Source organism: Denticeps clupeoides, chromosome 10 (assembly GCF_900700375.1).
Source record: "Denticeps clupeoides chromosome 10, fDenClu1.1, whole genome shotgun sequence".
Classification (NCBI taxonomy): domain Eukaryota; kingdom Metazoa; phylum Chordata; class Actinopteri; order Clupeiformes; family Denticipitidae; genus Denticeps; species Denticeps clupeoides.
The window spans coordinates 10,391,043-10,416,269 of NC_041716.1; the positions used below are offsets into that span (position 1 = coordinate 10,391,043).

The window sequence follows — 25,227 nt, forward strand, 5'->3', positions numbered from 1 at the left end:
TCTGTATTTTGCACCATCCATTTCCCCTTTTAAGTGAAGTGATTGTCACATGTGATACACAGGAGCACAGCACACGATGCACACAGTGAAATGTGTCCTCTGCATTTAACCCATCACCCTGAGTGAGCAGTGGGCAGCCATGACAGGCGCCCGGGGAGCAGTGTGTGGGGACGGTGCTTTGCTCAGTGGCAACTTGGCGGATCGGGATTCGAACCGGCAACCTTCTGATAACGGGGCCGCTTCCTTAACCGCTAGGCCACCACTGCCCCCTTTACTCGGAATGGTTATCCTGCAAACACACGGTGCATTACAGGACTATTTAAGCCGAATACCAACAACAGTTTGAAATTGAAAATCAGCAAAAGGCACCTTCTAAAGACCGTGTTGGTCTTTGTCCTGTTGGAAAGACTTCTGTTCCAGTCTCAAATCACAGACAGACACATGTTTTTGCTTAAGAACATCCCTGAATTTAGAAGCCCATTTCCCCTTGACTTGGGGCAGTGGTGGCCTAGCGGTTAAGGAAGCGGCCCTGTAATCAGAAGGTTCGAATCCCGATCCGCCAAGGTGCCACTGAACAAAGCACCGTCCCCACACACTGCTCCCCGGGCGCTTGTCATGGCTGCCTACTTCTCACTCAGGGTTAAATGCAGAGGACAAATTTCACTGTGTGCATCGTGTGTTGTGCTGCTGTGTATCACATGTGACAATCACTTCACTTAATAATTTCCCAGCCCATGCTGCTGAAAAACATGCCCATACCATGAGGCTGCCACCATGTCTCACGGCGTTCTTGGGGTGATGGGTTGTGTTGGGTGTGCGTCCAACATAGCATGTTCAAATTTACCAGAGCACCTTCCTCCATACATTTGGGGAGTCGCCCACACGCCTTTTGCAAACTCAAGACATGGACTGAGTAATGAGCTTTTACTATGGCCATAAAGGCCAGCTCTATGTAGCGTCCTAAGGACCAATACTCCAGTCACTGATTTTGCACCAGAACATTTTAGGGGCAGGATGAGGGCATGTCTGTCACGTCGCCAATATAAGACTGTTTTATACAGATCAATCGCATAAAATAAAGTTGTAATGTAAACAAGAGGTAAAAAAAAAAAAAGGGGGAGTGGCTACTTTTTATAGGCAATGTACACAGAGAGGTTTGTAAAATAAAACCAGTGTGAGAACAAATTGAAGAGCGAGACAGTTTCCCAAAGCAGGTAGAAAGCACTTTATTGCAATGGCACATTTTGATTTCCTCATTGGTTTCACCTGTACTTAGTTATTCGGCGCACACACACAGTGCACTACTGGACAAACAGTGCATTACGGGACTATTTAAGCCGCATACCAACAATAGCTTGAAATTCATCAGCAGCAAACGGCAGCACCTTCCAAAGACCGTGTTGTCAGTTAACTTTCAATAAAAGTTAAGCACTGCTGCCCCTGTGCACAAGGATCTTACTTAATACAGGGCTTGTTTTGAAGGTGTGGTCCATATCAAAACACTATTGTCAGTTTAAACAGAAATCCAGAAAATGAAAGAAAAACAATGTAGCTATAGTACAGTGATTCTGTTAGAAAGTTGGCATTTGGAAAAAAAAATGGCAATGTTAAATAAACCCTGGGATGACATTTAAGATTCCTTTAACCCATTGGTAATTTCTGCTCAGGCTATTTAAGGGACAAGAAATAAAGCAGTGCTCATACACTCTGCATGAATCAGCAAACACATGGCTTTGTGGGAAAAATTACGTTTTCACCTGGAAAAAGGATAAAGCTAACCAGAAACTTAAAATGTCATACAAATACAAGCAATTCTATGGATAACATGCAGGTTCCTTCTCAAGTTAAATTAATCTGCAAAGATCATCTGAAAGGCTAAAGGAAGAAAAAAAAAAAAAGAAAAACGTACAATAAAATTACATCAGTAGGATTTTCAAAAATGCTCTTTCAATTGACTGCAACCAGTAGTTGGCCATGCAGGACAAAGCTACTTAAAAGAAACCAGCTCAAATACAGACTTGCGATGACTTTTCAGGCCAACCTTGCAAAAGCCTTTAAAACTCAGTTGCAATTGGGTTGCGTATCTAAAGAGGCACTAGGGTTAGCAATACTAGGATTCACTACTGTTCTAAATCAAGAATAAAACATGGGACAGGGATAATAGTAAAGAACCACTTTAAACCAATTCCCGTAAACGCAGTCCATGATAAAGCTTTGCGATAATTCCATAAGCTATCAGTATATAATAGATCTCAAAATCCTACACTCTCTCTCTCTGTGTTTGTTCAGTCCTCCTAATAGGAGGTGATTCAAATACCAGCATGTGCTTTTCATTCAATCAGGCTGAACTGATACTTGGATGATCACGTCAGAAATGAGAGGAAACAAGAATGAACATAAGCAAGAAAAACATGATATAAATGCTATTGTTGCTAAATGGTTCATTGGTATTTTGTAGTTAAGCTTCATCATGCACAAACTATAACAGCAAAACAATTTAAAGTACTGAAGTGTAAGAGTATGAGGTTTGTAATGTTATGGCCCATTGAGTTAAGGAAAGAGGCGGAAGGAATAAGTCACTGGGATGTCAGGGGTGTGGAGGGACGCATCTATACAAAACAGTGACTGATGTGGAGGAACATGACTGGAAAAACTCATACAATCAAGTGCAGACTCTCCTAGCTTCTCCTCATGTTCTCAAAGACAGGAGGCAAACTACAAGGTGGGACAAGAAAAACATGTTAGGCTTCAGCATTTAATCATGTCACATGGTCGACAAAACTGTACTTGCGACACACAACAAGCCATCAAGTAGGTACTTACAAAAAAAACAAAACAAGAAAAGGAGATAATGATGCAGAGTAGACAACTTCACTCCAAACCAAGGAGCTCCACATCAAAGATGAGGGTGGCATTAGGTGGGATGATCCCTGGGTGACCCTTGTTACCATAGGCATAGTCAGGCGAGCAGGTTAGTTTTGCCCGCTGACCAACACTCATCTAGAGAGATAAACAAAAAGGTTTAGAATATGAATCTTAAAATAATAATAAATTACGTACAGGTATGATGAGCATAAACAGCAACAATCACAATGAACTACACAAAATGTGCACAATACTATACAAGTTATGAAAGAAAATCATGCATCCCACTTCACAACACAGGAAGCTTCACCACACTCAAACTTAACGTCAAATTATGTTCAATGGCACTGGACATCATAATGAAATAAATTATGAAACTGCATGACATACCCAATATTCTGAAGAAGCTAATCAGACAAACTTTAATGCGTCGCCATATCTACATTTTAATAAGACCAAGGTTGTTCAGTGCATGCCATGGTACTTGGGTGCATAGTATGGCCACACTAACATTATATTACAATAAAAAGGAAAAATGACAAGCAATACAACGCTATTGAAAAAGGGACCACAATGACACTCAATTCCCTTTATATGAATCAGTTGTGGCTGAAATATATTTAAGCTTTGAATTTTGACAAAAATAGTAAGATTGTGTGTGTGTTTATTTTTTTTTTTTTTAGATTGCGAGTTACCTAAGGATATGTTTGCATGCGTTTGATTAAAAAAAAAAAAAAAAGTCCTTTTTTTTTTTTTACTGTAGGTACGCAGGCCTGCCAGCTAATTAACATACAATGAGAGGAAAGTGTGTCACAAGGACAAACACAGGAAGAGACGCCCATTGTCTCAACAAATGGACATCGTACATATTCCAGAAATTCAAGTTTTAATGTTTGCTACTAATAACCATTGCTTGTGAATGAGATGTATAATTAACATCCTAATTGTATAGTGTGTGCCTGTTTTTCTGTAAAACACGGTGTCGTTTTACGTAACGCATATTGCAACGTGTGGCTCGAGAAACACTTGCAAGATCCAGATTTGTATTTTTTGACTGATAAACCAATTTTGGTTAGTATGCAGTCAACCAGGCTGACACAATCCAAACCAGCACACAGTAAAGTGCAATTGTCCTTTAGTGCTTGATAGAAACAAATAGTACAGTTACCTGTACTACTCCCTCCTCCCAACCACGGATCACTTCCTGTTTACCAATCTTGAACTTGAAGGGCTTGTCACGGTCGCGGGAAGAATCGAACTTGCGCCCGTCCGTGAGAGAGCCTGAGAAAAGAAAAAAAATGAATAAATTTTAAAACCACAGATCATGCATAATTACACACGGACATGAACCTGACGAGGCACGAGACCGGCCAGGAAGACGGGTTCTTTAATAGTCACGCAAGGAACCAGATGAAAACCGGACCGATGGTGCTGCGTGCCGCAGCATCGTGGTTATGCAACACATCGGGGACATGGATGACTAAGTGCATACATAACTGCATTTTTAAATACGCGTGTGGACAAGAAGCAATTCTAACACACACAAAAATAAAATAAACTGTCAGATATTGAACCATGATAAGAAAAATCCCTGATCGTTACATGGGGACCCGCATGAAGAGGAATGCAACCCTCACGGCGCTCAGGCGGATATTATGGCGGGTGGGGGTGCTGCCAGGGCGAACAGAGATCTTCCCAGAACGACAAAAGCCATTTAAAACGCCATTAGCGCGAAATGGATGTGGGGCAGGATGCTGCACGAAATAATTAGCATGCAAGAGACTCCCAGACTCGTTGTATAACCGCACTCTCACATTTTAAAAAATGTAACTCCATGGGGGACGTGGGTATGGGAATGACATTGTTTAAGTGCCAAATAAAAATTAGAATGAAAAAAAATGGAGTGAACGCGTTTTTTGGGGGGTAGGGGGGGGGGGGCACCAAACCCGCTTTAGCAAAAGGGACGACAACAACACCACAGACACCGATAATCCGCCCAACAAGCTCCAACAAAGGCAGGAAATCAGACAGGGTTTTAAAAACCCAGCCGTCTTGTCTGTCTGGCCTCGAAGTCTGCATCCATTGCCGAGAGCAGGCGTTTAAAAAAATAATAATAATAATAAAAAAAAAAAACCTTCACAAAAACGCACACATCTACGTAATGTATTCAGAATATGAAGACACACGGCTGAATATATATTGATATTCCAAAAAACGTGTTTTGCACACACACCTGAAGGGGCCGCGGACTATTTCCATCGGCCGTGGTGGCAATAAAATGATCTGGAGGACCGACGTAATTAAACCCGAAGCGGGTTTAACCACCGCTACGTTTAATTCGAAGATGGCGACGACATGGAGTCTGGCGGCATCAACGAAAGGCCTCGTTACAAAACAGGCGACATTTAATACAAAAAAATAATAAAATATTGGCGAGCGAAGGCTGCAGAGAAGAGCCACAAGACGGGGATGTTCTCGCCGAGCCCGCAGGCGCGTTTCCCTTTGTTGTTGTGCTGATCGGCTGCGCGGATTATTACGTTTTGGGATTTTTTTTTTAATGATTTTTTAAAAAAATATAAGATAAATTAGTCGCACACCTGCCGACGCCTCCGCCAGCTGCTTCAGCTGGGATCCGGAAGCGGCGTTCGGGCGCCCGGCCGCGCCGAACGGCAGAACTCGGCCCAACTCGCGACCCGGGGCGGCCGAGATGCTGCCCGGAGAAAATAATGAAGGAAAACGCGACGGGAGCCGGGGCGGACCGAGCGAGGCGCGGGGCGGAACACTCACCGACATAGTGCACCACGCAGGTCTGCCCTTTTTTGGGAAAAGTTCTTCCTGGGAAAAAAAAAAAAAAAAAAAGGCGCAGTGGGGGGAAAGCAGGAAAGAGAGCGGCGTAAATGGAAGCCTTGTGGATTATGAACCATCAAACGTAGACCAAAAGAGCAGTTTAAATTAAACCCACGCACATTTTCCAAAAAAAAATGTATATAATATATATTGGATTCTTACCATCGCCAGGGGTTATGGTCTCAATCTCGACACCCATTTTGCTCGACGGTCGCTGCCTCCTTCCTAATGCGGGACCCTCCAGCGATCTGTGTTCTTCGCGGCTGCTCCCAGCCGCCTCTGTGCTGCGCCGACGATCACGTGGCCGTGACGTCACGGCGTGGAGCGGCGGACGCCGGAAGTTGGGGGGACTGGGGGGCGACGCATGCGGGAAGAGCGCCGTAGGAGTCAGGGTGACGAAGGACGAGCGTCCAGTCGTGTGTGGGTGTGCAATTTGTTCAGGATATCTTGTTATTTTCTCCCCCGGTCCCGCCGGATAATTTCGTCTTCGTGAACATTTGAAGCTTCCGGTACCTCGACACTGTGTTACCCTGCAGTGATGTGGGGCGCTGGGAGATGAATGCTGGCCAAGATTTTAAATGGACACTGTACAGCATAGGCCAAGAGTTTGGACACACCTTCTCATTCAATGTGTTTTCTTTATTTTCATGACCATTTACGTTGGTAGATTCTCACTGAAGGCATCAAAACTATGAATGAACACATGTAGAGTTATGTACTTAACAAAAAAAGGTGAAATAACTGAAAACATGTTTTATATTCTAGTTTCTTCAAAATAGCTGCCCTTTACTCTGATTGCTGCTTTGCACACTCTTGGCATTCTCTCGATAAGCTTCAAGAGGTCGTCACCTGAAATGGTTTTGAACAGTCTTGAAGGAGTTCCCAGAGGTGTTTAGCACTTGTTGACCCCTTTGCCTTCACTCTGCGGTCCAACTCACCCCAAACCATCTCAATTTTGTTAAGTTCATAGTTTTGATGCCTTCAGTGAGAATCTACCAACGTAAATGGTCATGAAAATAAAGAAAACACATTGAATGAGAAGGTGTGTCCAAACTTTTGGCCTTTTTGGTTTGAACACAGCTGTCTCACACTTTACTACATTCTGTAACCTCTAGGTGGCGCAATCAATCTCACAATTCATACATTCCGAACTACAGCACAGTGATGTAAGGGGGGAAAAAAGCAAAAATGAGCACAGCGAGAGACCCTTTCTCTCAAACCTTGGCTCCTTTAGATTTTATTTTTGTTTTGTTTTTATTTTTTTTAAATGTCCATTATTGCCCTCATTTCCGGGAATATTCAGAGAAGAATCATAAGAAAAAGCAGTAGAGGACAAGAAATACAAGAAATAAAGAAAAACAAAACATACTTCTGAACGTTTATGTCTTACATGCATTAAATATCATGAAGTGTAAATAAAGATAACCTGAGAAAGAAATTATGTACTTAAGTTAGAAGAACAATGTATATTTAGAAATGATGAAACTATAAATCATATTATATAACACAGAACATAATTAACACTGACATGTTGCATCACAAAACATTTATAATTCCTAATAAAAAACAAGATAGAGTGGTAAAAGGCAAGGTATATGATGGGTGGATGAAGCCTGGAATGCTCCTCTAGACGGGTGCTACTTCATTCTCTGCACCACCATTCTCTTTTCTGTAAAGGAAAACTGCAATTAAACAGTGAGTAAAAACAAAGAAAGCCCCGCAGCATTTCTTTTCAGCAGCCTCTTTGAGTAGAACATGTTAACTGCGACCTCAGACTGTACAGATAAGGTATGGCTGCATAGATATATACTGCACTCCAGAAACTCACCTACTCTTCTACCAGAGCTGTGCTCATTTCTTTTTCAATACCTGCAGTGTTTCTAATGATTTGGAACATTTTGCTGTATCAGCTATATGAGAAGACCAGAAATGCTCTACTTGTTGAAAAGGTTGGTCATAACATTGATTTTTAATCAATTTTGTCTGTCTGCATTCAAAGGCGTGTGACCCGTTGGTGTTAAAAACTCACACTGCTCGCTCAAGGTCAATCTTGATCTTCTGCCGCTGTTTCTCATTGATGGGGTAGAAGTAGAAAAGCCCCATTCCCACTATTACCAGGCAGATGGGTAATGGTGCAAATAAGGTCTTCAGTGTGGTAATAACAGCCAAATTGTGTCTGCAGGCGCCTGGCTTGTATCCTGCAAAGCTTTAAAATGTACAGGTTAGTTACCGCTGGTTTTGCAAAGTAAATAGGGCTGAAACATGTTTCAGGTTCATTTTTATTTGCATCAGGCTGCATCAAATTATGGTTTTGAATGAGATTATTTGGAAATTGGAAAATTCAGGGTAGGCCCTTACTACAGCGCCAATGTGGAGATTCCTAAAGCAAGGCCTCCCCCAAACTTGTTGAAGAAGACATAGGAGGAGTAGAACATTGGTTCGAGGTCTGAACATGAAGGGTTTTTCACTTTGAAGTCATCCACCACATCTGGGAGCATTGACCTATTCAAATCAGAGAATTTCAGCTAATAAATATGCATAATTTAATCATATTTTGTATTTAGACATATTTTATTTTAGATTTTATTTTTATATTATTTTATTTTATAGTGCAAACTCCAGCATTAAAACCAAGTGGCATAATTCTCCCTGCATTTTTTTTAACCAAAAAATTATTGTTCAGACAGAGATTAGCCAGACATATAGAGACAAGGGATTTATCCTCGAACAACATAACCTCACCAGGGCAACAGGTAAATCGCACCAAGGCTTCCACCAGCTGACACAGACATCAGGATGAACATAGTGAGACTGCTCTTCACTGAAGCTATAATCACCATTGTTGGAATGTAGGCCTGAAAAGGGAAAATAAGAGACAACTTACCTGCAACAACAAACATCACAAACTGAAGCAAAATTGAAATGCAGCAAGGCCATGCTTGCAAATGAAATTTTGCTTGATACATTTTTGCTACCCCAGTCTCCTGCAGGAATTACAAGGCAACACAAGACAGATGACGAATGACTTTGTAGATACTCACAGAAAGTCCAATGAATATAGTGGTTTTCTTGCCTACTTTCACAAGCAATGTCTGCCATGCAGGAATAAATACTGTAGCAGAGGCCTGTGAGTTTTGAAAAGATGTAACAAAGGAATATGGAAATACAATGCTGAAAATGGGATGAATGCGCCATTTGAATAGAACAGCATACAGAAAAACACTGACCAGTAGGATGATGACTAGGTACTGAAAGTAGGGGCCCAGTCCAGCCACATGAGTGCAGAACAGGGCAAAGTTCCCCTGGGCCATCTGCATCACGAAAAATAGAAAGAACCACAAAAAAACACACACGCACCACTGCTAATCTAGCGGGAAATCAGTTGTGATGCACAGACACAACCACAGGACATACAGCATTTGCTACATTTCTTATCAAGGAAGTGGTATGGACCTCCCCATTTGACAAGATGCTTCACACGTTCAAATCCCACTTACTACCACCGTTTGATGAGCAAATCTAATCAACTGTCACTTATTATTACCAAACCAATCCTATCCTTCACGCTTTACTGTCGTTGTTGTATTTAATGACCTTAGCCATACAAGGCAGTGGTTGGCCTAGCCAATCCCCGGGCGCCTTTCATGGCCACCCACTGCTCACCAAGGGTGAGGACACATTTTGTTGTGTGCGTCTCGTGCAGTGCTGCTGTGTTTCACAATCACTTTCACTTTTACAAGTTTCCTGCCAGCTAGACTCACAGACACACCCTGAATGAAGAATAAAATACCTTTCTTTTACAGCAGCAGGATAACAATCTACAACAATGCAGTCCACAACTTCCTGTTTAAGGAGGATAGTTGAAAATAGTACACAAACACACACATACATACCTGGAATGCAAGTGAGCAGAACAGGAAGCCAAACACCAGCCACACATAGGGAGTGTGTTTCCACACCATCTTCATAGCGGCCAGATAAGGAACATTGATGCGGTCCAATTTACTCAGAGGGGCTGCAGTGGGGTTGCCAGACAAAAGAAAATCGGTGAAATACTGAAATACCAACTGTCCAATATTGAGAAACCTGGACCTGTGTTGTGTCTAGTTGAAATTATACTTCCTATTTTGTACAAGGCTGTTTTACTGCAATGTGAGGTGTAATTTTAGGCAGGAGAGAAAAAAAATACTTCAATAAACTAAATAATACATGTTAATCAACCTACAAAATTCAAGGTGAGCAAACAAATAACATTCTTATTTGGTGTTACTACTCTTTGCCATCAAACCAGCATAATTTCCTATACAAATGCAGAGATTTTGTAGGGTTATATTCATGACGAATGACTTATCATTTATAGCTGGCACAGGTTATAATGCATATCAATTTCACATGTACGCTGAAACAGTCATTTACTGTGGGAGGCTTACAACATACAACAAGGCAAGGTATCTGGGACTGGGCTCTTTTGAAAAAGCACAAAGAGAAGGGGAATGTTGAGGATTTGAACGCGCCACCTTTGAACCCGCAGCCTTTCTTTACCTGCTAAGCCAACCACTGCCTCATGTGCACTGAAGAGGCAAAATACTGAAATATATGGCTGTAGCACAAGGCAATTTGTTCACCAAAGACCTGGAGAGCAGCACAATAATGCGTGTCTGCATGCAACAGTGAAGCATGGCTGACGTTTCTTGAAAGTTTGGGACTGCATTTCTACAAATAGAGGTAGAGATTTCAATACTGTCAATACAGTCAGGTAGGCAAATGATTGGACCCAAAGTTATTCTGAAGCAGGACAACAACATACATACAGTCAGTGTCATTAATGTCATTAATTAATAACTTCAACTCACCGGGCTGTTCCTTCACCCCAAAGAACAGCACAAGGCAGCACATGAAGTACATGGCCCCTAGCACAGCAGCAGAAGTCACATAAGCGCTTCTCTAGGACCAAAATAAATTGGACAGACATTATGATATTAACATGCATGCAACATGTGACAAACTTTGCATCACAGCAAATTTGAATCATGGCTTTAAGAGTACATTTTGTTTACTGAAAAATGGCACATAAGACATGCATACAGCATGTAAATAAGCATGATATTAATCTCTCAACTTCCTCTATTTAAAGATTGTGTAGCAGGGGTGGCTGACCACTGCAAACTAAGTTATAAGAGTTAAGAGAACACTAACTGCTTCTTCTGAGGCCTTCTGACATATTTGCAGAACAGCTGAGAAGGTGTGAGAGGTTGAGACAAACCGCCAGATAGAGCAAAATGATTGTCTGAAGTTCCAGAGAGCTCACTGTGTTTTGAAGGGTGTCAGTGAGGGTGGATGAATAGTTTTGACCAATAATCCTGCTGTCATTCAGACTGCTGCAAGCCTCTGCATTCTTGGCGTGGTACGGCCCCACTATCTGTCCCTGAATAATGGCTCCAGCCAAAGTTGCAAACATTTCTGTTCCCATTCCTGTAAAAGATGGTGATAAGTAGGGGTGAGTGTTGGCAAGGATCTCACGATACGATATGTATCACAAGACGCTTATATCATGATATATAGTAATACTGTACATATTACATTGTGTACAATCTGTGTGGCTCACATTAGATTAATAATTCAGCCAAAACTTCATAACTCAGAACTGAATTTTGAACTAAATTTGTATACAAAAATATCAATATTTGATGTACCTGTATCGATACAATATCACCACGCAAAATATCACAATATATTGCTGTATCGATATTTCCCCTAGTGATAATCTTTGTTTCTACACCGTCTCTACATCAATCAAAAATAATGTACAGACATTGTTAATGCAATAAACGACTGGTAGCTGGAAATGGCCCAATGGAATATATGTATTAACTTCTCAAGGCCCATTATCATCAATGGATAGTTCCACTGGAATGATGCACTCAAGTCTGTCATGTTAAAAGCTGAAAACAGTTGCACTGAAGCAATTAAGCAATAAACCTGGCCTTCTTCAGACTAGTACCTGGTGCACCACTCAATGTGGGTTTGACTTCTTCACTATTTCTGACTAAACAGTATTGTTGGCAACAGCAAATGCAATTATGTGTAAAATGTGGAATTTTACACATGGGATTAACTCAAAAGTTAACTCAGAAAACATATCAGTGTACATGCATAAAAATATGCAAGCACTGATGTAGCACAGTCAAACCTGGTGTAACCTGGACCATGTACATTTCGTCAATGCTAAAATATTAGGCATGACAGATTACTAAAAAATTTTTTACAGTGTAGAAAATAGTTTTCCTGGGAACTGGAACACATATGAAAAGCACATACAGACCACTGCCCTGATGTTAGAATTAAGGACCTGGCTCTTACTGTAGCCTGTGGCGGAATCTCTGTCTCTCTGGTCTCCACCCAGGAACATGTTTAACGAGGAATAGGGAACATGGTAGCACTGTGGGAGTAGTACACCAGTTACCAAGGTGATACTGCAAAGGTGAGAGCGAGGATACTGAACAATGCCACCATACCGATGGAAAAGCAAGCTGTTACTATGGTAACATAGTGGTGAAGACCACGGATATGAACATGGCTGATCTGGTTTTAAGATTTTTAAGTTTTTGCACAGGAGGACACAAAAAGCCAGGTAAACCACAGCTATAAGGCCAAATATTTGTGGCACATTTAAGCACAACACAGTAGGGAACACACTTACACTCATGAAGGTGTCAAAAAGGCAATACCATGCAAAATACCAACAGAAACTAAAGGAGTCGGACATGGTGTCCTTGGGTGTGTACCACATCATGGTGTATGAGACAACCCCAAATGGTGTGGTAAACACGATCCTGAAATAAAAAAGGGGAAATATGTGAATGCCATGAGCAGGAGAAAGCATGATTATTGGATTATGAAAATAGGCCCTCTGAAAGTTTTGCATCAGCCCACAGCACAATTTTGCCCAACAGTGCCCAACAACATGCAATGCCTCATGGGCATTCATGACAAAGCTGACAAAAAACAACCCTGGGCAGTGTTTCAGTTCAAACAAAAGCCTACTAATAGTAAAGGTAAAATGGAAGCATATTTAAACACACTCACCAAGGAATTAGCTTGCCAAGGAATGTGCGACCAGTCTTACTGACCGCTAGACCCACTAAGGGATCGGAGATAGCGTCCCATGCCCGACCCAAGAAGAGAACTAAAGACACATAGATGGGGCTCATCTGGAACGCACACATTTGTAATGGTCATCATAGACAACAGTGACAAACGTCTCTCTCACATCAAAAAGACTGTTAAATTATGGAGAGTCCATTAATATTAAAAAAATTAAGATTTCCTTTTTTGATCACATAGTAGATAAAATGTAATTAGCGATATCTATCATATGTATGTCTATGTTGTCTTAAAAAAGGAAGAACGAATGAGTTAAAAATACTTCTATTATAACAGGGAAATAACTACATGGGAACTTATGTGGTTTTCCAGAGATACAGTTCATAAATGCTGGAGTTTATAGTTTCCTGAATGTGACGCAGAGCCTTTTCCCAATTCTGACATACATGTAAAACAGGGAAGGTGTGGAGTTCTACTGGAAACATGTTCATTAAAAATGCTATTGGGCAATAACTGAGAAGTATCTATTCTGACTTTTTAGCCCTATTTAATCCTGATTATTTAGTGGAAAGTGGAAAGTTTAAAATAAAGCAGCATAAAGCCATGATGCGTTGGTGAAAAAAACTCAGGTCAAAATCCAGGAAGACATTAAGCAAAAGGATGCTGTTGAAACTGTGATGGCAAACGTTATGTAAGTTCAGTTAAAAAAAAAACACATTATTTGTAACAGGCATTTTTGTTCCATATTCAACCAGAATGAGGGTGGTAGTAGGCTAGTGGGTAACACACTCGCCTATGAACCAGAAGACCCAGGTTCAAATCCCACTTACTACCATTGTGTCCCTGAGCAAGACACTTAACCCTGAGCTGCTCCAGGGGGGGACTGTCCCTGTAACTACTGATTGTAAGTCGCTCTGGATAAGGTCGTCTGATAAATGCCGTAAATGTTAATATAAATGTAAATGTAATCGGCCTTTCAGTGTCATAACGAACAATGTCAGCCTGTAAGCAATCACCCACCTGCACTACATCCAGCAAAAATATCTGTATGAAGAAGCCTTTAGCATTCCCGGTCATCTGATAAGGCATGCCTCCAACTGCATAACACAGTTTCCTGGATAAAGGGATGCCGGGAGATTTCTGCAAAAGATGGAAACAGCTTCATCGACTTCACGACTCTCTTTAAAGTCGTCTGTAGACAGACAAAGACAGATTTCTACAGCACCAAACCAATTTATTACATTGGCCATGTCCAACTTTCAAATCAGTATTCAAGGTCAGGATCATCGCGTCATCTTTGCACTGGATAACATGGACCATCACACACAGTGTTCTTAATGTTGCACGTCTGATTTTTGCGCCCCTGAATCCCATCCCACTCTATTGTGTCTGTTGTTATGCTGCCATTCATTTGCAATGAAAAGGTATCGATTAAAGTTTCCCCAATTCTCTCCTGACCCATGTTAAAAACCGAATTCGGCTCCTTTCTCCGCTAAAAGTGAGGTAACGCGTGGAGCTACCTGCGCCGCTCGGCCATCCTCCGAGTTGACGGCGTGTTCGTGGGACGCGCCGCTCCCCGCCGCGAACTCCATCGCTGTGCGCGCTCCGCCGACGGCCGAAGTCGGACCCGAGCCGGGTGGGCGGGGCCTAAATTCCGATTCGTGTCCTCGGCAAACTTCGGCTCCCGGAGACGGCAACGGCGGTGCAGATGATTCATTAGAATCGTATTTAATGTATCATAAAAACGCACGGTGCTGTGTGGTGTCGTGTTGTTTGTTCCAGAATAAAAGGCCAACGTGCACAGCAATAACTACATCAAGCCGTTCGAAAGGTTCACAAAAAAGTTAAATGTATCAGAACAAGTACATAACATTCTATTTCCATCGGACAAGCGGTGTGTGTCAAAAAGGGAGGCAGATATAAGCGACACAAACATGAAATGACAGCTAGAGAGACCTTGCCTACATTCTTTGTGTAAAAAAAAAACCACTTGGATATTTGTGAGCCTTTGCAAGCTCACTGTTGCCTTTCACACTGTGAATTCCTTGTGAACAAAAAAGCAAGAGCTAGAAATTAGGAAATAAAATTAAATGATAAGAGAACATGGGATGCCCTTGACTGCTGCAGCAATTGTTAACAGTTGGGGGGACAAATCCTTCAGATTTCATATTTGTACGCATGAACAAGGCCTCAATGGCAACCGCCGCTGGTCACACCTTAAGAATATTGATAGTCAAACCAACAAGGGATGGACAGGTGATCTGAAAGTGAAGTGAAAGTGAAGTGATTTTTTTAACCCATCACCCTTGGTGAGCAGTGGCAGCCATGAAAGGCGGCCAGGGAGCAGCGTGTGGGGACGGTGCTTTGCTCCACTTGCCCTGATTATAAATGTACATGTACATGGTGCAAAGTTACGGTAGAGGGCGACAAAGCGCGAAAACGACCAGATGACGGAAGAAGGGCGTGTTCAAAAACTTGGCCAGTTTTGACGATCCCTGCGCAACTAATCCGATTTATTGCAGCGTTCTGTGATGTGATGATTATATATACACTTTTTTTTTACATGACATTTTATTTGCTTAGGAGGCTAATAGATAAAGCAGCATTGTTTGCATGACGCACGAATGAACGGGAGCCCGAGCGCGCAGGAAGCAGGCGACGTGTGACGTCACCAGGAAGGAGCCCGACGCCACCTTCGTTCTCGGGGTCTCCTCTCCGCGGCGCAGATGCTCGGGCGAGGAAGGAAGCGCGCCGTGCTGCAGCGTGGTCCCGCGGCGCCCCGCGACAAGAAGGCCAGGATGGGCCAGTCCCACAGCCTCGCAGAGCTCAGCCTGGGTGTAAGTAGCCGTCGGGTGACGCGCTTCGGTCCGGCCCGTTCACGCATTCGACTCGAACGTCAAGTCCACGCTGCCCTCGGCGGCTCCGCCTTTTATCCATCAGTGTCGCCAAATGTCTTCACACGGCCGCCTGGTGACTTTGGCTTTATTTGGCCCTTTTCTACTTCCCACGCCATCTTAAATAGAAGAACAACTAGAACAACAAAAAAATCTAAAGCGATTTGAAGTTGGGTTCTGTGGGTGGTAGTAGCCTAGTGGGTAACACACTCGCTTATGAACAAGAAGACCCAGGTTCAAATCCCACTTACTACCACTGTGTCCCTAACTTGCTCCAGGGGGGGACTGTCCCTGTAACTACTGATTGTAAGTCACTCTGGATAAGGGCGTCCTGCAAATGTAAATGTAAATGGTTCTGGGAGGGTTTACTCAGATGAGCTTGCTTGACTATGAGCAGTTTTCCAAGCCAACCTGTCCAGTTAATGTTTTCCAATGCAGCGCGCAGGGAGTCTCGGATAAGAACAGACCTTCAGTCGGTCTGATATGACATCCAGCCTGATGTGGCATTTGTTGGATTGAACACTGAACAGCAAACATCCAACCTATGTTATTATATATGCACTATATCATCGGTTAGAACCTAAGAGAACCGTACATGTGTGTTTGGTGTAGATGAAGCGTGCATGATTTATACAGGTCAGTGAATGCAATTCTAAATGTATTAATATGCTTCCGTTCATGCTTCCCCTCAGTATTCTCTTGAGCTCCCTGAGGCTGTGCTCGAGGAGATTTTCCTCAACATACCCGCGGAGAAGGTGGTGCGTGTCTGCCGGCTGGTGTGCCATGAATGGAAGGTTATAGCAGACAGCGTCTCCTTGTGGAAAGAGAGGTGTAGAAGGGAACGCCTTCTACCCCGCGATCCAGCCAAAGTCCCAGAGGACTGGAGGTTGTTTTACTTCCTCTGCAAAAAGAAGCGCAACTTAATCAGGAATCCCAAAGCCGAACGTATGTAAATGTCAGAGGATAAATGAGGTATTCTGCTGTTTTTATGGCCCAACAAGATGTTCCTATTCCTGTCTATCTTCCAGGCGACTTGGAGAAGTGGGAGCTTTTACAGAATGGCGGAGACTGTTGGGTAGTGGAAGGCATGTTTGTGCCCCATCCAGATGAGATGGTCACTAAATGCTTCGTTACATCTTACGGGTGAGTTGCACCATGTCTGTGGAGAAAAAGACGTTCAGAAAACACTGAAAACATAATCATATAAAGTGTCCTGCTTGGCTTGTGCATTGATGGGTCTAGGTTTTAATGAACATCAGACCGTATTCTCCGTATTTGTGTTTTGAAACATGATTCTTTTTATGTTAAATTTCTTCCCACCCCTTCCTGTCATTTACAGGAAGTGCTTGAAATGTCAGTTGATCAATCTTCAAGAAGAGGGGTACAGTCCAGTTTTCATGGATACATTTCAACCGGCCATTAAAGTATCGGATTGGTGAGAACGTAGCTATTGTCATCATTCTGGTATGACGGTGTTAGGCGGCTAAATACGCTGTCCCTTTAAACGCTTGTGTTGGATCAGGTATGCTCCTCGTTGGGACTGTGGTAGTCGGTACGAGTTACGTGTTGAGCTGCTCAACGGCAACAAGAAAGTGCTGACAAGTTTCCGGCCTGATGAAGTCGTTTTTGAGCAGTGGAATGACCAACAGTGGCATCAAGTGAGTTAGCAGCTAACCGCGCTTCAGTTTTTCTAGTAATGGAATAAAAAAAAAAAATGTTTTATTGGCCTTACGTAAATATGATTTGTGTCATCAGGTAACGCATGTTTTCAAAGATTATGGACGTGGTGTACGTTTTATTCGGTTCATCCATGGAGGACAAGATACGCAGTTCTGGAAAGGGTGGTATGGAATCCGAGTCACTAACAGTAGTGTTGAAATCGGCCCTGAAGCATAATAATATATTAGTCAGAAACGTGTGAAATCTACCATTAAAAGGTTTAATATGACGTGTATATATTTCCATGTGCAAAGATTGAGTCTGCATCTGCAAATGTTCCTTCCATGTTGTTGCCTTAACCTCTGAAGCCTTACAGCACAATGAGAAATGTTTGAACGCATCAGCACTTTAATCTCTGCACTATTGTTAGATTATAATATATATAACAGACAACTGTTAACACGGATTATTACATACTCAATAATGTGTGTTTAAATGTAATTATACAAAAGAATATTTTAAACTCAGTTAGAAGGAGAGCTTATCAGTTGCAATCAATAACATGTTACATACGCCAATATTCCAATAAAATTCTAGAAATAGTCATTAGACATAAAAATTATCCATGTGTGGCCAGCTTCTCCACCCTCCCTTTGCATGCTCAACGGAGAGTAAAAAATGCACTAATAGGGTGGCGAGCACCCCAGCATCAAAGACAGAACAAGACATGCAGGTCAATAAAATAAAACGTTTATTGCAGTTCATTTGGAAAGACTTTGACAATGTTTGTAACATGATTTGTAACAATTTTGATCACTGATCTGTTAAAAATCTGTGAACAACAACATGCATGTATGCTACATGCAAAGTTCATTAAAGTACAGTTGTTCTTTTGGCTTTAACCTTGTGATGCTGCAGCTTCCACTCCCTTCAATTGTGTGAATAGTCCACACTCTTTTTGGAAGTTACATTTTTTAATGTGTATGCAGCATGCTTGAAATGACAGTACATAGGTAATTGTGCAAATTGACACCCCCTGAAGGAGCAGTATACCATCTCTGTGCTTCAGCTACCCGTTTTAAATTGTAACGTGTGAAAATTGATCTCTTCTGTTGTCTTGTGTGTGATTTGTCGGAGACAGCGCAATTTCTTTATCTGTGTTGATGGCATACAATAAACATTATTTTTTTCTATGTAGATCTATCTATTTTTTTTTCCTGTGTGGTCAGATTTCCATAATGTTCATGCATGATGACACACACACACACAATAAACGGGTAACATAAAATAACTTTCTTTTATTGGCAAGTATCATAGCACGACATCACTTCACTTTTGCGCTCCATGTCATGGTAGATGTGTACCTCTACTCTACACTAAATTTACAGCATTTATCAGACGCCTTTATCCAGAGCGACTTAGGGTTAAGTGTCTTGCTCAGGGATGTAATGGGAGTAAGTGGGATTTGAACCTGGGTCTTCTGGTTGATAGATAGATTAGATAGATTCCTTTATTGTCACTGTACAGATAACGTTTGGAGCGAGACAGCAGGTGCCCATTTAAACCAGGGTTCACGACAGATAAATAAGTAAAATTAACTGTAGTGATATTTTTACATTTTAAGGGGCGCAGTGGGTTAAAAGTGCAGGTAAAATGGTGATTGAACAAGAAAAGTAAAGAACAAGTTGTTTTTGTTTTTTGTATGCGATACCGGAGACGACCGACTCGGAACCTCCCCCGAACAACAACATACTTCGTCCTCTCTCACTGACGGCAGCGGGTGAAATAATCAGTAAGATGAGCCAAGAGTCCCGGTGAGGCGACTCTTTCTGGCTTCGTAAGTAACTAAGCAGCCTGCGAACACGTGTTCCTTTACGCTTTTACGAAGTTCTAAAAAAAAAGTAAATAATTCCACCTTCTCACTTCTGATCCAACGCCTTATTGTGCCACAATGGCGCTTCCCGGCGGTGTCGTCAGCAATGTATTCCCCCTAGAAAAACGCTTCGACGTTCTTTGGTTCCGTAATACCGGAAATGACGGCCAATTTGTATATGATACAAGGTAGACCACCACGTTTTAGCATTAACAGCTTACTAAAACGGAATTCAGCACAAGGCTGAATCAAGATTTCCCCCAAATGCGCTTTGTTAAGTGATAAAACTGTGTACCATGTTGCGCTTACTATCCTATTCACTTATTATCAGTTATTAACCAGGGAAATCAGAAGGGCCCTGATGGATGAATTCAACCTGACACCAAAGTGTCCGATTGGTGAGAATTTTAATTGAATCTGTCAAAATGAAATGGGTAATTTGAAGGATATTTGAAGTATAGATAATGAACACAGATGATCTGCTTGAAGCAGAATAAAAACACAGGAACAACCAACGTCTGTATAATCACAGTGAATAATGAATATTAAGTGTTATTTAACAGCACCTAGTACTAAAAGTACAGGACATGTTCAGACAGGATGTGTGCGTACGTGATCCCTTATGTGTACCGCTGTGTGCAGTCCTGTGTGTGTTTCTAGTTAAAAATGTGGGGAGTGTATGTGGGGAACCACAGTCCTGCCCTCCCAGGACATGAAGTCGACATGTAGGTGGCCCAGACCCCAGACATACAGAGACCTCCGAGGTCACAGGAGACCCAGGAGGGCCACCACAGGAACGACTGTGGCCCCCATGAAGAAAAGGGTAGAGGAGAGCCGCAGGAGGGGGGGGCAACAGGAGCCCCAGGGGGCTGTGACAGAAGATAGCTGTGCATACATTTAAAACAAGGGAGCTGATAACCCTCTACCAAACTGCAGTCTGTGTCAGCTTGGCCCCTCCCAAGAACCCAAATGCTATTAAAATTGAGAAGTAGGTACTGGCACCATTCACTGAACAGTCTGAATGAACAGATATTGCCATTCAATGTGCCCACCCCCAAGGCCCTGCATTCGAAGGGTGTGGGGTCACTACTGGTTTTTCCCTGTGTGCAGAACGGTCAAGTGTGGGGGGTGTCAACTCTAGGACCCATTGAGACATACTGTACGTGATTATAGGCTATGTAAGAAATAAATGTTGTTGTTGTCCTATATGAATGTATCATGACAGAGTCAGTAAAGAGAATGACTAAGTTGGGATGAAGAGCAGGTGGCCACGAGGGGACAGAAGAATAACACCTCCCTTGAACCCCAGTGACGCACCTGCACCTCAAGACCCTATCTGTGCAAAGGACCTCCAGCGGAGCCAGCTCCATTATTGAGGAGACCCTTCCCATGAATGATATGGGTAGAGATTTCTGGACAGATCTGGCCGGTTTTAGCATAGAAAACACTTTCAACTTGAGAATCCAACATATAGAAATGAGTTTTCTTGCTGTATGTTAATCTCTCTACAGGAATGTGGTCACAAAATAGCGCATCTAACAAAATTAGAACACTAGAAAAAGATCATTTGTTTTCTAATATTCAATTACTAAACCTTCATACATGCTACATTCATTAAACATAAAGTGAAATAATTCTAGTTTTTTATTGATGGCTTCAGACATGAAGTAAATTGATACTTTAAGTATTGTATATTCCTTCATTATTATAGGCAGCACATTATAGTTACTTCATTTAGTGCAAGATGCCTCCACACAGATCAGTTTGTGGAACAGCATGCCAATAATCACACATACTCCCAAATCCTCATATTTCATCCATACATCCTACAGGAAAAAGGGTCAGAAATGTAGGGCTATACTATTAATTCAGTTTATAACCGTTAAATATCACATTAAACATCCTAAACATCAAGAAATTCTACAATGTTCTTAATTTCATGGTCTACACCATATAGGCTAGTGGAGCAGCAGACACCCTACTTGCCCAAAAAAGCCTGTCTGTCTGGAGCAAGGGCTAATTTTATGTCTCTGCATTCCATTGACCATTTACAGTTTAGGCATTTATCATTTTCATTTAAATTGACAGTTTTGGCATTCATCAAACGCCCTTATCCAGAGCGACTTGATATCAGTAGTTACAGGGACTGTCTGCCCTAGTGAAACACAGGGTTAAGAGTCTTGCTCAGGAACACAATGGCAGAAAAAACAGGGTTTGGGGTCATATGGCCCATGGGTGAGTGTGTTGATCACCAGGCTTCTACCACCCACCACCACTATTTTTCGTAAATTAAGTCAATAGTTATGCTACTTCATGCAGTCAAGTAAGAAAGCAGACATATTTGTACCTGACCATATGTAAAACACATATATGTAATGATATTTATTTATCACCTTTTATTCACTTATATGCTGAAGTATATGGACCAGAAACCTACACTGTAAAAAACTGTTACATTACTGACTTTATTATGTTATGAATTTGTCAAAAAAATTCAATGCATATGCTTATATTACAAACGTTATTCCAAAAAGTTTCAGCGTCCACTGAAAGTATAATTTTTCAATGAAATGACATACAGTACATATTTGTATAAAATTAAGAAAACCAAGAAAAAAAAAAAAAAAAACACAAATTGATGAAAAACAGGTTAAGCCGTCATTACCTAATACACATTTTAAGTTTATTGTCAAGAATTACATTTAGCATGTCTATTCAATCAATTCTATTAATAGCCAAAGAAATTAGTATTTGGCCACAAAAGAGCCAATGAATTGAACAGAAACTTTCAAAGAAATTTAAAATGCTTTAAAATTAAATTCACTTTGGAATTTATGTAACATATGGTCCATACTGTCAATACAGCAGCATCACTTAAGACAGAAATGTTTGAGGATTATAACATGAAAAAAAGTCTAATCAAATAGTTGTCTGAGGTGGGCGTCTGACAAACAACATTCTAGTTATGCATCAAACCTCTGCCTTAAATTTAATGAAGAACAGATTCCTCCCCACCTCATCATCCAGTGAGAGGTTTTTACTAATGACTGCTGCACTAATACACTGGAGCAGTTATGTATAGACTTAATACCATCTGGACAGAAGAGAACTGTATATAATAATAAGACAATTAACTACATTTTAATGAAACTTATGTTGTGGCTGAATTCTCAGCAATAAAGTACATTCTGGGTTATATGGATCTTCTAGCCAATACACACACAGCTTTTAGAGAACAATGCTGCTGACTGTGTAGTGAGTGAGTGAGTGAGTGAGTGAGTGAGATTTTTTGAACACGTTGTTACAGGTTTGCTAAATCAGAACACAAATTACAGTCTACCTTCCATCCACTCACAAACAGAAAATGACTTGCCATCACACTGGACATTCATTTGACGGCACTTTAAAAAAAGTGGGGTTGGGGGATGAGGCGGGGAAGACAAGCTCATAGCAGCACACACTTGCGCTTCTTCTTGGGTTCTGGCGGCTCCAAGGCAGCCAGTATTGCCTCATCGAACACATTCTTTAGTCCTTTCTGTAAACACAGACATGTCAACTCATCACGGTTGGTTTAATCTCTCACGCATGTGAACTGGCAAGATCACTTTTCATATTACTGAATTGTCCAGCTGTGACAAGTGATTTCTTATATGTAGCTCACCTGAGTTAAAGCAGAGCATTCCACATATTTAACTGCCTTCAGGTCACGTGCTAACTTCTCAGATGTTTCAGGAGTGATGGGCTTTTGTTTGTTCTTTGCAAGCTTTTCAACAGTTGAGGGGTCATCTCTTAGGTCAATCTGAGTTCCAACCAGTAGGAAGGGAGTCTTTGGACAGTGGTGGGTGATCTCAGGAACCCACTAAATGCAACAGCGTAAAGATGACAAGCAGATATGATTTAAATATAAAGTGCAACCGAAATCAGAATTTGCAGGAAAAAACTACTCACTTTTTCTTTAACATTTTCAAATGAAGATGGTGAAACCACAGAGAAACAAACTAAGAAGACATCAGTCTGCGGATAGCTTAGTGGTCGTAATCGGTCATAATCTTCTTGTCCTGGAAAGACAAAACAAAGACAAATTGCATTTAAATTCTCATTGGAAGTCATGAACAGACACCGATAAAGAAAAAGCAGCCACATCCAAATACTGAGATAAGGTTTACAATCGTATAAAAGTGAACTGTGCATAGGACAAATTCTGAAATATTGCTTGCAAATTATGTGTACAGAATTGATAAAACTTTAAAATAATGTCCCCAAGAGTCTACAATCAGTCAGAGAACGTTTATAACATTTAAATATCAAAGATAAGAAAGCAAAACCTACCTGCTGTGTCAAATAACCCTAAAGTGTAAGGCTCTCCACCGATCATAACTGTAACTGCATAGTTGTCAAATACCTGGGGGAAAAAAATAAGACATTTTGCACAAATAAGTACTGTGCCACCAACTAATATATTATTCATTACGAAATTGCATCTTAATAAAAACAAACTCACCGTTGGCACATACTCAGAGGGGAATTTGTTGGTCGTATACGAAATTAAAAGGCAGGTTTTACCCACGGCACCGTCTCCCACCACAACGCATTTAATTGTCTGCATGGTCGATGTGTTTGTCCAAAAGAATTGTGCTTCAAAACCTGAACGGAGAACACAGTACACCATGAGAGATGCCAGGGTAAGAAAGCTTGATATTAAAATGATTTATAATGCCTGTTTAAAATGACAATCGTCGATCATTTTTTTTAAAGTACGGATAAGAAAACATCTGGAATTCAACGAAGTTTAATAATCTTTACTTTATTTTGCAGACGCTTTTATCCAAAGCGACTTACAGGAGGAAGACACCAGCAATTCTCGTTCGATTTCTATAGATTTTGAGTTTACAAAAACTAAGAGCCCTGATAAGGCTTATTATATATATATATATATTTTATTATTATTATTTTGTGCACTGTGTACGCATGTGTGTAAGTGTTAGATTTGTCTGAAATACTTTTTGAATAAGAGGAGTTTTCACATCACAGGGCCACATAAAGACAGCTTTCAGAAAAGGTAAAAAGTTGTGCGATGATGCACAGGTTCCTCGCTGCATTCGATACAATATTTTAAGGAGAACATGATAAATAATAATAAAAAAAATGTTCAGTAGAGTACAGACGCACGCACGTTATATTGTTATTACTACCGCGCAAGTCTATATTAACGTAACTAGGCCGGACGAGGGGCTGGTTAGTAAGAACCCTTTAAACAACCTATCACTTCATCAATTAGCATCCTGCTAACACGCTGTACCCAGACAGCAAGCCGCTAAACTGGCGATAAAGTTACTAAATTGTCGGTAGATACGTATTATTGGTATAATTAGTCACCCAAGTTAACTGGAGACCCGGGCCGAACAAGACACCGGTTCGCAAATCATCCCGTTCCGGCTGTAAACAAGACAAGCAGGCTAGCCTAGCTATACTGCCGCTAGCAGCGTTAGCCGCAGGGCAAGGGAGAGGCCGGAAACGCGGGGCAGCGGCTTCATTTCTGGACGAACGGAGCGTCCAGGTGCCCGCAGCCTGCTCATAGGTCAGAGGCATGTCGGGGATCTCACCGTAGCTCTTAAACCATCTACCTTTTCTTCAAGTGCCGGGCGTTGGCGGACCGCAGCCTTTCTTCCTGTGGTTCCTGAGACGGAAGAGTGTTGCCAGGCCCACTGACGCCAGCGTCATTACGTCATTTTTCTTTTACGTTAGTTGCGTCAAAAAAGGCTTTGGCGGCCTCTACAATTGTAGAGCTCAGCAAGTAAATAACCACCTATCAGTATTCACATATCAAAGTTCACACGTGCATTCGAAATATATGGCTGTAGACGATTAATGTCCTTGAATATATATATTATATATGTTCGATCGGGGCAGTGGTGGCCTAGCAGTTAAGGAAGCGCCCCTGTAATCAGCGCCTGTCATGGCTGCGCACTGCTCACTCAGGGTGAT

The 25,227-nt window shown here is 41.6% G+C and overlaps 4 protein-coding genes across 5 annotated transcripts; 1 reads left to right on the top strand and 3 right to left on the bottom strand.

Moving 5' to 3' along the window:
• Window positions 1–1,201: 1,201 nt before the first annotated feature.
• On the bottom strand, window positions 1,202–6,028 carry fkbp1ab (FKBP prolyl isomerase 1Ab). Its single transcript, XM_028994854.1, has 5 exons — window positions 5,875–6,028; window positions 5,653–5,700; window positions 4,034–4,146; window positions 2,824–3,000; window positions 1,202–2,715 (listed from the first exon to the last, which is right to left on the bottom strand). The coding sequence occupies exons 1-4, from the start codon at window positions 5,909–5,911 to the stop codon at window positions 2,872–2,874; spliced, it is 327 nt and encodes a 108-aa protein (XP_028850687.1). The 5' UTR covers window positions 5,912–6,028; the 3' UTR covers window positions 1,202–2,715; window positions 2,824–2,871.
• A 913-nt stretch (window positions 6,029–6,941) lies between these two features.
• Window positions 6,942–14,543, bottom strand: LOC114798218 (sodium-dependent lysophosphatidylcholine symporter 1-like). Its single transcript, XM_028993725.1, has 14 exons — window positions 14,337–14,543; window positions 13,837–13,956; window positions 12,799–12,923; window positions 12,413–12,545; window positions 12,073–12,151; window positions 11,021–11,184; window positions 10,566–10,656; window positions 9,606–9,727; window positions 8,940–9,023; window positions 8,754–8,837; window positions 8,455–8,567; window positions 8,071–8,214; window positions 7,742–7,918; window positions 6,942–7,381 (listed from the first exon to the last, which is right to left on the bottom strand). Exons 1-14 carry the CDS (start codon window positions 14,406–14,408, stop codon window positions 7,339–7,341), a joined length of 1,551 nt encoding a protein of 516 aa, XP_028849558.1. The 5' UTR covers window positions 14,409–14,543; the 3' UTR covers window positions 6,942–7,338.
• Window positions 14,544–15,259: 716 nt separating this feature from the next.
• Window positions 15,260–18,566, top strand: LOC114798330 (F-box only protein 6-like). The gene is made up of 6 exons (XM_028993957.1): window positions 15,260–15,653; window positions 16,403–16,655; window positions 16,739–16,853; window positions 17,050–17,145; window positions 17,233–17,368; window positions 17,466–18,566. The coding sequence occupies exons 1-6, from the start codon at window positions 15,543–15,545 to the stop codon at window positions 17,604–17,606; spliced, it is 852 nt and encodes a 283-aa protein (XP_028849790.1). The 5' UTR covers window positions 15,260–15,542; the 3' UTR covers window positions 17,607–18,566.
• A 3,045-nt stretch (window positions 18,567–21,611) lies between these two features.
• Window positions 21,612–24,979, bottom strand: LOC114797870 (cell division control protein 42 homolog). Of its 2 annotated transcripts, none has more exons than XM_028993118.1 (6): window positions 24,867–24,979; window positions 23,744–23,886; window positions 23,572–23,644; window positions 23,191–23,300; window positions 22,904–23,101; window positions 21,612–22,777 (listed from the first exon to the last, which is right to left on the bottom strand). In XM_028993118.1, exons 2-6 carry the CDS (start codon window positions 23,846–23,848, stop codon window positions 22,688–22,690), a joined length of 576 nt encoding a protein of 191 aa, XP_028848951.1. In that variant the 5' UTR covers window positions 23,849–23,886; window positions 24,867–24,979; the 3' UTR covers window positions 21,612–22,687. The 2 variants fall into 2 exon arrangements, with proteins under 2 accessions (XP_028848951.1, XP_028848950.1); XM_028993117.1 differs by having other exon boundaries at window positions 24,846–24,962.
• Between the last annotated feature and the right edge of the window lie 248 nt (window positions 24,980–25,227).

What these genes read in the sequence shown, in the direction of transcription:
- fkbp1ab (XM_028994854.1), bottom strand. Translation starts at nt 5,911, where the DNA reads ATGGGTGTCGAGATTGAGACCATAACCCCTGGCGATG. An exon ending in GACCATAACCCCTGGCGATG is followed by an intron (nt 5,701 to 5,874) that starts GTAAGAATCCAA and finishes TTTTTTTCCCAG; the next exon opens with GAAGAACTTTTCCCAAAAAA. An exon ending in CTGCGTGGTGCACTATGTCG is followed by an intron (nt 4,147 to 5,652) that starts GTGAGTGTTCCG and finishes TTCTTTTCTCAG; the next exon opens with GCTCTCTCACGGACGGGCGC.
- LOC114798218 (XM_028993725.1), bottom strand. Translation starts at nt 14,408, where the DNA reads ATGGAGTTCGCGGCGGGGAGCGGCGCGTCCCACGAACACGCCGTCAAC. An exon ending in AGGATGGCCGAGCGGCGCAG is followed by an intron (nt 13,957 to 14,336) that starts GTAGCTCCACGC and finishes CATCTTTTGCAG; the next exon opens with AAATCTCCCGGCATCCCTTT. An exon ending in ATCTCCACATTGGCGCTGTA is followed by an intron (nt 7,919 to 8,070) that starts GTAAGGGCCTAC and finishes TACATTTTAAAG; the next exon opens with CTTTGCAGGATACAAGCCAG.
- LOC114798330 (XM_028993957.1), top strand. Translation starts at nt 15,543, where the DNA reads ATGCTCGGGCGAGGAAGGAAGCGCGCCGTGCTGCAGCGTGGTCCCGCG. An exon ending in CAGGAATCCCAAAGCCGAAC is followed by an intron (nt 16,656 to 16,738) that starts GTATGTAAATGT and finishes TCTATCTTCCAG; the next exon opens with GCGACTTGGAGAAGTGGGAG. An exon ending in TGCTTCGTTACATCTTACGG is followed by an intron (nt 16,854 to 17,049) that starts GTGAGTTGCACC and finishes TGTCATTTACAG; the next exon opens with GAAGTGCTTGAAATGTCAGT.
- LOC114797870 (XM_028993118.1), bottom strand. Translation starts at nt 23,848, where the DNA reads ATGCAGACAATTAAATGCGTTGTGGTGGGAGACGGTGCCGTGGGTAAA. An exon ending in TTGAAAATGTTAAAGAAAAA is followed by an intron (nt 23,102 to 23,190) that starts GTGAGTAGTTTT and finishes TGTTGCATTTAG; the next exon opens with TGGGTTCCTGAGATCACCCA. An exon ending in AATGCTCTGCTTTAACTCAG is followed by an intron (nt 22,778 to 22,903) that starts GTGAGCTACATA and finishes CTGTGTTTACAG; the next exon opens with AAAGGACTAAAGAATGTGTT.